The sequence below is a fragment of the Loxodonta africana genome, chromosome 11 (genome assembly GCF_030014295.1).
Source record: "Loxodonta africana isolate mLoxAfr1 chromosome 11, mLoxAfr1.hap2, whole genome shotgun sequence".
In the NCBI taxonomy this organism is placed as follows: Eukaryota; Metazoa; Chordata; class Mammalia; order Proboscidea; family Elephantidae; genus Loxodonta; species Loxodonta africana.
The window spans coordinates 88,268,773-88,281,526 of NC_087352.1; the positions used below are offsets into that span (position 1 = coordinate 88,268,773).

Sequence of the window (12,754 nt, forward strand, 5' to 3'; positions counted from 1 at the left end):
ATTCTCAAAAACAAAACTAAAAAAGGGAAAATAGGGAACCAGAAATGTCAATCTGAAAATGACAACAACATCAAAACAAAAAGGGGGAATAAATGGTGTAGTTATAGAACTTCCATACGTAGAAAAAGTCAATGCGCTATCAAGAAATAAAAGACTGCTTCAAAATTTGGAAGATAAAGGTAAATTTTAAGTTAACCACAAAGAAAGTTAACAAATCTACTCATCAAAGTAAGAAAAACATGAAAATTCAGTAAACACAAAATCAACAAAGAAATTAAATGAAAATCCACACAAAAAGAACTCAGCACCGAAAACTAAGCAGAAGAAACCATTAACACTACAAAAAAAAAAAAATGACAGCAGTAAACGCATACCTATCAATAATGACACTGAACGTAAATTACTTAAATGTACCAGTAAAGGGACAAAATGTGGCACAATGCATAAAAAACACAACCCATCAATATGCTGTCTACAAGAGACAAACCTCAGACACAAAGACATAAGTAAACTAAAACTCAAAGGATGGAAAAAAATATATCAAGCAAACACTAACCAAAAAAGGGTAGGAGTGGCAATAACAATCTCTGATGAAATAGGCATTAAGGTAAAATGCACCATAAAAGATAAGGACATTATATATTCATTAAGAGTCAATCCACCAAGAGGCCATAACTATACAGATAACGAGGAATGACTGTATATCCTAAAGAAAATGGAGCCGTGACACAAATAGGCATGTGTACACCCATGTTCACTGCAGCATTATTCACTATAGTAAAGAGATGTAAACAACCTGAGTGTCCATCAACAGATAAATAATAAATTGTGGTACATACACACAATGGAATACTATACAAAAATACAGAATAACAATGAATCCACAAAACATCTCACAACACAGATAAATTTGGGGGACATAATGCTGACTGAAGTAAGTCAATAACAAAAGGACAAGTACTTTATGACATCACTATTATTAAAAAAAAGAAAAAGGCAAGAAAAGGTTAACACACAGGAAAAAAAAAAAAAAATTCCTTGGTGGTTACCAGGGATTGGAGGGAGAGGGAGGGAAAATTACCAGCTAGATAGAAGACACATGTTACTATCGTGGAGGGAAAGGCAACGCACAATATGGGGGAAGCCAGTACAACATGACCAAGGCAAAGGAAGACGCTGAGAAAAACGTAAAAGTGGTTAAGAGCTCGGCTGCTAACCAAAAGGTTGGCGGTTCGAATCCACCAGCCGTTTCTTGGGTACCCTATGGGGCAGTTCTACTCTTTCCTACACGGTCCGTATAAGTCAGAATTGACTTGACAGCAACACATTTGAGTTTGTTTTTAACAGTAGAATTACTATAACAGACAATCCTGCAAAAACAGTATTAACAAACAATAATTTACAAATGGATACATACATAGACAAGTATGCTACAGGAGTGAGAGAGTGTAAAGGAGTACAGTCAACCACAGATACAGCTTTGGTTGTGGATATTTCTACATACATCATTTTAGATGCTGCATGTGTATTAATATAGCAAATAGAGAACACAAGGGGCACAGTCATGGAACTTCTTAGATATAACCGAACACCTCGTGGGACGAAGTTCCTCGGCTCGAGGGAAAAAGATCACAGACTCGGGGTACATCTTTGTCAACTGGCACAACATAGTTCATAAAGACAATGTTCTGCATCCTATTTTGGTGAGTAGAGTCTGAGGCTTAAAAGCTTGTAAGCAGCCATCTAAGATACAACTATTGGTCTCTTCCCATCCAAAGCAAAGGAGAGTGAAGAAAACCAAAGACTGAAGCAACAATTAGTGCAAAAGTCTAATGGACCACATGAGTTATAGCCTACAGGATCCCAAGACCAGGAGAACTAGATGATGCCCAGCTACCACTACTGATCGCTCTGACAGGGGCCACAACAGAGGGTCCAGTACAGAGCAGAAGAAAAACAAAGAACAAAAAAGCAAATTCACAAAAAAGATCAGACTTAGTGGTCTGACAGAGACTGGCTGTTGTTGTTAGGTGCTGTCGAGTCAGTTCCGACTCATAGCGACCCTATATACTACAGAACGAAATACGGGCCAGGTCCAGTTCCATGCTCACGATCATTGTTATGCTTGAGCCCATTGTTGCAGCCATCTCATGAGGGTCTTCCTCTTTTTTCCTGATCCTATACTTTATGAAACATAATGTCCTTCTCCAGGGATTGACCCCTCCTGGTAACATGTCCAAAGTATGTATGAAGACTTAGTCTCGCCATCCTTGCTTCTAAGAAGCATTCTGGTTGTACTTATTCCAAGACAGGTTTGTTCGTTCTTTTGGCAGTCCATGGTATAGTCAATATTCTTCGCCAACACCACAATTCAAAGGCGTCAATTCTTCTTCAGTCTTCCTTATTCACTGTCCAGCTTTCCAATGCATATGACACAACTGAAAATATCATGGCTTGGGTCAGGCGCACCTTAGTCTTCAAGGTGACATCTTTGCTTCTCAACACTTTGAAGAGGTCTTTCACAGCAGATATGCCCAACACAATGCGTCCTTTGATTTCTTGACAGCTGCTCCCCTGAGTGTTGATTGTGGATCCAAGTAAAATGAAATCTTTCTCTGTTTATCATAATGTTGCTTATTGGTCCAGTTGTGAGGATTTTTGTTTTACATTGAAGTGTAATCCATACTGAAGGCTGTGGTCTTTATCTTCATCAATAAGTACTTCTCAAGTCCTCTTCGCTTTCAGTAAGCAAAGTTGTGTCATCTGCATAACAGAGGTTGTTAATGGAGTCTTCCTCCAATCCGGATGCCCCGTTCTTCTTCATATAGTCCAGCGTCTTGGACTATCTGCTCAGCATAAAGACTGAATATGCATGGTGAAAAGATACAACCCTGACCTGCAGCTTTCCTGACTTTAAACCACTCAGTATCCCCCTGTTCTAGCCAAACAACTTCCTCTTGGTCTATGTACAGATTCTTCATGAGCACAATTAAGTGCTCTAGAATTCCCATTCTTCCCACTGCTATCCATAATTTGTCAAATGCCTTGCCACAGTCAATGAAACACAGATAAACATCCTTCTAGTATTCTCTGCTTCCAGCCAGGATCCATCTGATATCAGCAATGATATCCCCAGTTCCACATCCTCTTCTGAATCCGGACTGAATTTCTCGCAGTTCCCTGTTGATATAATGCTGCGGCCACTTTTGAATGATCTTCAGCAAAATTTTACTTGCGTGTGATACTGCTATTGTTTGGTAATTTCTGCATTTGCTTGGATCACCTTTCTTGGGAATAGGCATAAATACGGATCTCTTCCAGCTGGTTGGCCAGGCAGCTGTCTTCTAAATTTCTTGTCATAGACGAGTGATATTCCATCAATTCCTGGAACCTTGTTTTTTGCCAATGCCTTCAGGGTTTTTCAGGGCAGCTTGAACATCTTCCTTCCGTACCATCAGTTCCTGATTATATGCCACCTCTTGAAATGGTTGAACATCAACCAACTGTTTTTCATGTAATGACTCTGTGTATTCCTTCCATCTTCTTTTGAAGCTTCCTGCGTTGTTTAATATTTTACCCATCGAATCCTTCACTACTGCAACTTGAGGCTTGAATTTTTTTTCAGTTCTTTCAGCTTGAGAAATGCTGAGCATATTCTTCCCTTTTAGTTTTCTATCTCCAGCCCTTTGCATGCGTCATTATAATATCTTACTTTCTCTTCTTGAGTCGCCCTTTGAAATCTTCAGTTCTTTTATTTCATTATTTCTTCCTTTTGCTTTAGCTACTTGACATTCAGGAGCAGTTTCAGAGTCTCCTCTGACATCCATTTTGGTCTTTTCTTTCTTTCTTTCTTTCTTTCTTTCTTGTCTTTTTGATGACCTCTTGCTTTTCTTCATGGATGATGTCCTTCCACAACTCACCTGGCTCTTCGGTCATTAGTGTTCACTGTGTCAAATCTATTCTTCAGATGGTCTCTGAATTCAAGTGGGATATACTCAAGGTCATACTTCTGCTCTCATTGACTTGTTTTTTAATTTTCTTCAGTTTCAATGTGAACTTGCATAAGAGCAACTGATGCTCTGTTTTGCAGTCGGCCCCTAGCCTTGTTCTGATTGATGATATTGACCTTTTCCATCATCTCTTTCCACAGATGTAGTTGATATGATTCCTGTGTATTCCACCTGGCCAGGTCCACATGTATAGCTGCTGTTTATGTTGCAGTGAAGAAGTTGGTCTTGCAAAATTCAATCGTGCAATCACCAGCATCATTTCTATCACCAAGGCCGTATTTTACAACAGCTGATGATCCTTTTTTATTTCCAACTTTTGCATTTCAATCACCAGTAATTACTAACGCATCCTGATTGCATGTTCGATCAATTTCAGACTCCAGAAGCTGGTAAAAATCTTCAATACCTTCACCTTTGGCCTTAGTGGTTGGTGCGTAAATTTGAGGAAGTCGTATTAACTCGTCTTCCTTGTAGGCGTATGGATGTTATCCTATCACTGACAGCACTGTACTTCAAGATAGATCTTGAAATGTTCTTTTGGACGATGAATGCAATGTCATTCCTCTTCAAGTTGTCATTCCTGGCATACTAGACCGTATGACCGTCTGATTCAAAACGGCCAATACCAGTCCATTTCAGCTCACTTATGCCTAGGATATCAATGTTTATGCATTCATTCCATTTCATTTCTGATGATTTCCAATTTTCCTAGATTCATACTTCGTACATTCCACATTTAGATTATTAATGGATATCTGCAGCTCTTTCTTCTCAATCTGAGTCGTGCCACATCAGCAAATGAAGGTCCCAAAAGCTTGACTCCATCCATGTCACTAAGGTCGACTCTACTTTGAGGAAGCAGCTCTTCCCCAGTCGTCTTTTGAGTGCCTTGCAACCTGGTGGGCTTATCTTCGAGCAGTGTATCAGACAATGGTCCACTGCTATTCATAAGGTTTTCACCGGCTAATTCTTTTCAGAAGTAGACTGCTGGGTCCTTCTTCGTAGTCCGTCTCAATTTGGAAGCTCAGCTGAAACCTGTCCTCTGTGGGTGACCGTGCTGGTATCTGAATACCGGTAGCATAGCTTTCAGCATTACAGCAACACTCAAGCCCCCACAGTACAACAAACTGAAAGGCATGTGACAGAGACTGGACGAGCCCCCAAAACTAAGAACACTCTTAGAACACTCTTCTGACCTGGAATTGAAGCCATTCCCAGAGATTGCTTTCAGCCAAAAAACAGGGCCATAAAATAAACAATAACACGCAAGAAGAATGTGTTCCTTAGAACAATTACACGAGATGAAAATGACACCATTTCCCCAAAAGCAATGATGAGAAGGCAGGAAGGGCTAGAAAATCCGGACGAAAGGAACACACGAACCCAGGGCGGAAATGGGGAGAGTGCCGATACATTGTGGGAAATGCAACAAATGTCATGGAACACTTTATGTACAAACTATCAAATGGGAAACTAATTTACTCTGTAAACTTTCACCTAAAGCACAATAAAAATTTAAAAAAATAACAATAAATAAACATGAGGGTTTATTTCTGGATTCTCAATTCTATTCCACTGACCTATATGCCTATTGTTACAATAGTACAACACTGTCTTAATTACTGTAGCTTTCTCGTGATAAGTTCTGAAACCAGGAAGTGTGAGTCCTCCAACTTTGTTCGTGTTTTTCAGACCGTTTTGGCTATTCTGGGTCTACTGAATTTCCATATGAATTTTAGGATCAGTGTGTCAATTTCTCCAAAAAAGCTGCTGTGATTTTAATAAGGATTATATTAAATCTGTACATTAGTTTGGCATGTACTGCCATTTTAACAAGATTAAATCTTCTGGTCCATGAAAATGGGATGTCTTTACATTTATTTAGACATTTGCTAATTTCTTTCAATAATGTCTTATACTTTTCATATCTTTTGTTAAATTTATTCCTGTATTATATTATTTTTTATGTTATTGTAAATGGAATTGTTTCCTTAATTTCATTTTCAGATTATTCATTGCTAGTGTACAAAAATACAATTGATTTCTGCATACTGATCTTGTATCATGCAACCTTGCTAAACTCGACTATTGGCTGTAACAGTTGTTTTGTGGATTCCTTCAGTTCTTCTATCCATAAAATCATGGCATCTGTGACTAGAGATACTTTTACTTCTTCCTTTCCTTTACTTCTTCCTTCTATTTCTTCTTCTTGACCAATTGCCATGGCTAGGACCTCTAGTAATGTTGAATAAAAGTGAAGAGAGCAAACATTCCTATCTTATTCCTGATCTTAGGGGGAAAATGTTCAGGTAATGGTAAAAGCTTTCACCATTAAGTATGATACTAGCAATAGGTTTTCTGAGATAACCATTGATCAGGCTAAGGAAGTTCCCTTCTATTCCTAGTTTGCTAGATTTTAAGGGTGTTGGATTTTGTCAAACGTTTTTCTGCATCTATTGAGATGATCATGAGTATCCTTTAGATTTAAACCCAATTAGAGCCAATCGCAGTCAATTCTATACTTTTGTAAGCAACCTGATGCTCAATTTTTCTCATTCCATGTAAAAATCCTTCCCATAGAACCTCTGTTAGTTTCTTTATGAACATGTCAGTAATAAAGCTTAGAGAAATATTTAACTCAACAACTGCTTTTTCTTTAAAATATTGTAAACATATTTAAAAATGAGATATATTTTGGCCCCCAGAAGCCCAGACTTCAGGAAATTCACAATCTAGAGGATCAGATAAATAACCATTTTTATAGACAGTGTAAACAAAAAAAAACCAAACTCAGTGCTGTCAAATCAATTACAACTCACAGTGACCCTATAGGACAGAGTAGAACTGCCCCATAGAGTTTCCAAGGAGTGCCTGGCAGATTCGAACTGCCGACCCTTTGGTTAGCAGCCGTAGCACTTAACCACTACACCACCAGGATTTCCATAGATAGTATATAGGAGACTTAAACAAACAGCATATACACACACCAACTTGAGTGAGAGCAGAGAGAAGGCTCCCAAAGCATATGAGCTCAGTATTTTTAAGATGCATAGGGGTCACTCCAGAGAAGGAGGGAGGAAAGGATATTCTACATGGAGGAAGTGATATATACAAAGGAAGAGATGTGAGGAAATGCCTAGATGGCTGTGACAAGGGAGGGCTATGTAATCAAGAGATGACACTGGGAATACGTGCAGAGGTGTCTAAATTTTATCCTTTACATTCACAATAAATGGATATGGTCCATTATGAACACAGACTTTTTCAGCTATACTTGGAGCTAATACTGATATAATGTATTCTACTCCCTGAAGGAAAAAAATTTGTAATACAATGTATCATAAATATTCTCATATAAATTCACATACATACACAAGTTCTTACCATTCGTTTCACCTTACCAACATACTCTTGATTTTTATCTAAGAGCTAGCTTTAATGAGTCTATGATTACATCACATTATTTGCCTTCTTTAAGTCTCTATATACTAATTCTAACTGCCATTACCTAAAATTGAGAAATATCACCAACCTATTGCCACTTGGATACTGTACTACAATGTCATGATCTTCATCAATGCCACAAACAGTTCCAGTTGTAGTTAAAGTCTCAAACATGCCATCAGTCCATCCTCCATGGCCGTGCTGCAAAGACTGCACAATTTCTAGGTCAAGATCTATATTTACCAGGTCACCAATCTGTAATCCACCAGGATTCCTGTTACCATTTTGCTCACCTGTAATTGGAGAGGAAATTGATGAAACAAAAAAAGAAAGCCACAGCAACAACATAAAATTGCATTATTTTTTTAAATAACAAAAAGCTCTAGATGTTTTCATTTTCGCTACCATCTGCTATTAAAATGCTTTGAAAATACATTGTAAGCAGGAGATTCTAGAACTAGAGAGCTTAAAAATAAAAAAAAAAAGAAAACATCAAACTCAAAAGTCCAAATAAATATGATGATTTACAATAAAGACTGAACAGAAGCAGAATCCACAAAAGACTAGGCAACCCCATGTCAGAACACGAAGTTCTGGGTGCTGAAAATACTAACATTTCTGCCTGGATGGCCTGATGACTGTCGCTGCATCACAGTCATAATAACTAGAGAACATGAAAGAGAATCATGAAATTATTTTTTCTCTGAAGTGCTTGGTACTATTTTTTAACAAATGGTTCTTTTGATTTTTGCCTAAGGAACATTTCTCAATATTTCAAAGGCCATTCTGTAGCTTATTTTCAAAAGCTAGTTTTGTGACAAAGGATTCATAATCATAAGAGACTATGCTAATGATCCAAAATGTGCGTGTTGATTCTGCACTTTTCTTTTGAAGGCAAGACACAAAAAAAGAAAGTTTCTGAAAGTTATAGAAATGGGGATTTTATAAACATATGTATTTCTTCCACATTCACCTTTAAAAAAAAAAATCAAGGTATATTGCAAGAAAACGGCACTTTTTGGCAAAAACAGAAGTCAAATGGCTTGGGAACAGTCGCATACATTTCACATGAGAAAGGAAAGCACTCAGAGACTACAGGTTTCATGAGAAGAGTGTGGTAAATGTTCACCCTAGCAACAATAAAGAATCTACAAAATGAAGACAGTTCTGGTTTTCTTGTTTTTTTTTTTTTGTTTGTTTGTTTTATTTTGACAACACATGAAATTACATTTACTATATTATCTTAGTCTTGGAGTTGTTCTTTTATTTAGATGGCAATTTCACAGAAAGTCTAAGGCATTTATAAGCCTAAATTACCTAATCCTACTCTCAAAAGCATATGAAATATAATATTGAAGCAATCTAACTCAAATTTTTCAATAATGTATGTTTATGGTTGAAAGATAGAAGTGTCAAATATATATTATGACATAAATGGCTTATCAATTCTCAAGATGTTACAACTCTTTCTGCATCACAATAAATCACAAAAAAGGAATACATACTTTAACTTCAAAATAAAATTTTAAAAGTATTTAAGTAGCTTCAATGGCAACTAATGTTTTTAAGTTCCATTTAAACATTTTCACTGATTCTATGTGCTCTGATGCATGATTTATTCATCTTCTTTGGTCTGCTAACTCACCTAGAACAGGGCAGTGATCTCTGTAGAAAGAACCTCCTTTGGCATCCTGGACACACTTCAGATCAGACTAAGAAGAAGAAAAGAAACCAGAAAAATTATCGATGAAAATTTCAAGTATGGCTCAATACCTGAAATAGGCGAAGATGTTAACTCAGAACACACCTTCATCAAGCCAAGAGTAGTTACGGGTTAACAGTCACACTAAACACTGCTTTCAAACGCACCATTCAAAAACTATAAACCTGATCCTCAAATAGGTCATATTTATTTACTTTTAGCTTTTATTTAAAGCACAAAATTAAAATGCCTGAAATTTGAGAATATACACAGCAGGACATAAACCAATTTGACAATTTCTTTACATGTACAATTCAGTGACACAGATTACATTCTTCAAGTTGTGCCACCATTCTCACCCCGCTTTTCCAAATTGTTCCTCACCACTAACATAAACTCACTGGCCCCTAAGCTTCCTACCTAACCCTTCGTGTCACTACCGTCAATTCGAACCCAAATAACAACAGAAAAAACCATTGCCGAGTCAATTGCAACTCGCAGTGACCCTACAGGACAGAGAAAAATTGCCCCATAGGGTTTCCAAAGAGCAGCTGGTGGATTTGAACTGCCAACCTTTTGGTTATCAGTCGTAACTCTTAACCACTGCACCACCAGGGCTCTGAACTCACAAAGATAGTTCCTAAAAGAGCGTAATGCTCAAAAATCCAAACCCACTGCCATCGAGTCGATTCCGACTCATAGCGACCCTGTAAGACAGAGTAGAACTGCCCCATAGAGTTTCCAAGGAGCACCTGGCAGATCTGAACTGCCGACCTCTTGGTTAGCAGCCATAGCAATTAACCACTATGCCACCTGGGTTTCCCATAATGCTCAAGGCAGACATTATTTACTAGTTAAGCTAAACTATTGTTTGGTTTTAAGAAAACTTCAGGGGATATTCTTGGTTTAAGGTTCAAAGATTATGTGACGGCAATAGTTTCAAGGGTTCATCCAGGCCCCAGGGCTCCAAAAAGTCTAGAGTTCATGAGAATTTGAAATTCTGTTCTGCATTTTCTCCCTTTTGACCCCAGGATTCTTCTATAGAATCTTTGATCAAACTTTTCAGAAATAAAACGCCTGAATCTTTAACATTATTACACTTTCAAAAATACACACTAAAGGAGGATTACAACAAATACCTAGCATTTAAAGTGTGCAGGGCACATTCAATTTTAAAGATACTTATACAAAAAAAAATTTTTTTAACTCATTTATCATCCCAATTTTATGAGATACACAAGGCAGGTATTAACGTGTTTTATAAGTAACGGAAACAAAGACAAGAAGTAAAATAAATGATCCAAAATTAAACAAAGTAGAAATGGATTGTGCCAAATCCAGTCTTTTGATTCCTTGTTAGTTAATTTTTCTAGTCCTTTTAGTCCTTACTTTACCATAACTTCATTAATTCAAGTTCCTTCCCACCTAGCTTTTATGAGAAAACAAATTACTATTTAAGAAACGGAATGGGGAGGCAGCTGTGGTATATATAAAAAGTAAAGAAAACGTGAACTTAGAAGAGTAAGTTTGGGGGTTACTGTGAAAATGTACAGGTATATTTACTTATAAAACCTGGCATATAAGGATTCCTGGTGGCACCGTGGTTAAGATCTCAGCTACTCACCAAAAGGCTGCCAGTTTGAATTCACCAGCCGCTCCTTGGAGACCCTACAGGGGAGTTCTACTCTGTCTCATAGGGTCGCTATACATCAGAATCAACTAAACAGCAATGGGTTTTTGGTTCTGGTGGAGCCACTGCTCCTGGTGCTGAAAGGTCGGTGGATCAAATCTACCCAGTGGCTCCACAGGACAAAGATGTGGCAGTCTGCTTCCACAAGGATTACAGCCTTGGAAACCCTATGGGGCAGTTCTACTCTGTCCTACAGGGTCACTGTGAGTTGGAATCAACTCAGGGTTACCTGGCATATATAGTAGGTGTCAGTATATACAGTATATATTAAGGAAAGGTGATCAGTATATACTTACTCTATTAAGGAATGGAGTTCCTTTACACATATATAAAACATACACACACACACAAAACTCAACTGTCTTTTACAGCTTTTCTCTGCTGCTAGAGCATCACATTTAGTTCAATCCTGGCCAAGGAGAAACGGGGTCAAATGTGATACTCTAACCCAACAACTGCACTTCTAGGAATCTATCCTGAGAAAACATACCCATAAGTGAGCAATGACGTGTGCACATGATGCTTACTGCAGTATTTTATTCAACAGTAAAAGAAACAAAACCAGATACTCAACAGAAATCAGGTTACACAATGGCATAATCATTCAATGGAGCACTACTCAGCCATCAAAAAATAATGTGATTCATCTATATAAACTACTCATTATGAAGTACCTGAACACATTTAGCACTTAAGCCTTCATTTGAAGCAAGTTAAAAATCAATCAGAATGCTTCAGAAATCCACAATTTAAAAACAAAGGCATGAATAGTTAAAAAATGACAACCGATGTTATTAACAACTATAAAAATTGGCAAGTAAAGTATATGGCTTCATATGGCTTGCTTTTTTTTTTATCATATCTTTTTTTTTTTATTAACTTTTATTGAGCTTCAAGTGAACGTTTACAAATCAAGTCAAACTGTCACATGTAAGTTTATATACACCTTACTCCATACTCCCACTTGCTCTCGCCCTAATGAGTCAGCCCTTCCAGTCTCTCCTTTCATGACAATTTTGCCAGCTTCCAACTCCCTCTATCCTCCCATCCCCCCTCCAGACAGGAGATGCCAACACAGTCTCAAGTGTCCACCTGATACAAGTAGCTCACTCTTCATCAGCATCTCTCTCCCACCCACTGTCCAGTCCCTTCCATGTCTGATGAGTTGTCTTCGGGGATGGTTCTGGAGACCATGACCGCCGGGATTCCTCTAGTCTCAGTCAGACCATGAAGTATGCTCTTTTTATGAGAATTTGGGGTCTGCATCCCACTGATCTCCTGTTCCCTCAGGGGTTCTCTGTTGTGCTCCCTGTCAGGGCAGACATCGGTTGTGGCCAGGCACCAACTAGTTCTTCTGGTCTCAGGATGATGTAGTCTCTGGTTCATGTGGCCCTTTCTGTCTCTTGGGCTCTTAGTTATCATGTGACCTTGGTGTTCTTCATCCTCCTTTGATCCAGATGGGTTGAGACCAATTGATGCATCTTAGATGGCCGCGTGTTTGCATTTAAGACCCCAGATGCCACATTTCAAAGTGGGATGCAAAATGTTTTCATAATAGAATTATTTTGCCAATTGACTTAGAAGTGCCCTTAAACCATGGTCCCCAAACCCCCGCCCTTGCTCCGCTGACCTGTGAAGCATTCAGTTTATCCTGGAAACTTCTTTGCTTTTGGTCCAGTCCAGTTGAGCTGACCTTCCATGTATTGAGTATTGTCCTTCCCTTCACCTAAAGCAGTTCTTATCTACTAATTAATCAGTAAAAAACCCTCTCCCACCCTCACTCCCTCCCCGCCTCGTAACCACAAAAGTATGTGTTCTTCTCAGTTTATACTATTTCTTAAGATCTTATAATAGTGGTCTTATACAATATTTGTCCTTTTGCCTCTGACTAATTTCGCTCAGCATAAT

The 12,754-nt window shown here is 38.1% G+C and overlaps 1 protein-coding gene across 5 annotated transcripts in view; it reads right to left on the reverse strand.

Annotated features, from left to right (window-relative positions):
- The window catches only part of MIB1 (MIB E3 ubiquitin protein ligase 1), a 155,739-nt gene that overhangs the window by 102,048 nt on the left and 40,937 nt on the right, over positions 1–12,754 (reverse strand). For all 5 annotated transcript variants that reach the window (XM_064294654.1, XM_064294650.1, XM_064294652.1 and 2 more), the window contains exons 5-6: positions 9,100–9,166; positions 7,543–7,747 (exon numbers count right to left, since the gene is read on the reverse strand). In XM_064294654.1, the coding sequence (XP_064150724.1) occupies positions 7,543–7,747; positions 9,100–9,166 (272 nt within the window). The remainder of the gene's footprint in view (positions 1–7,542; positions 7,748–9,099; positions 9,167–12,754) is intronic.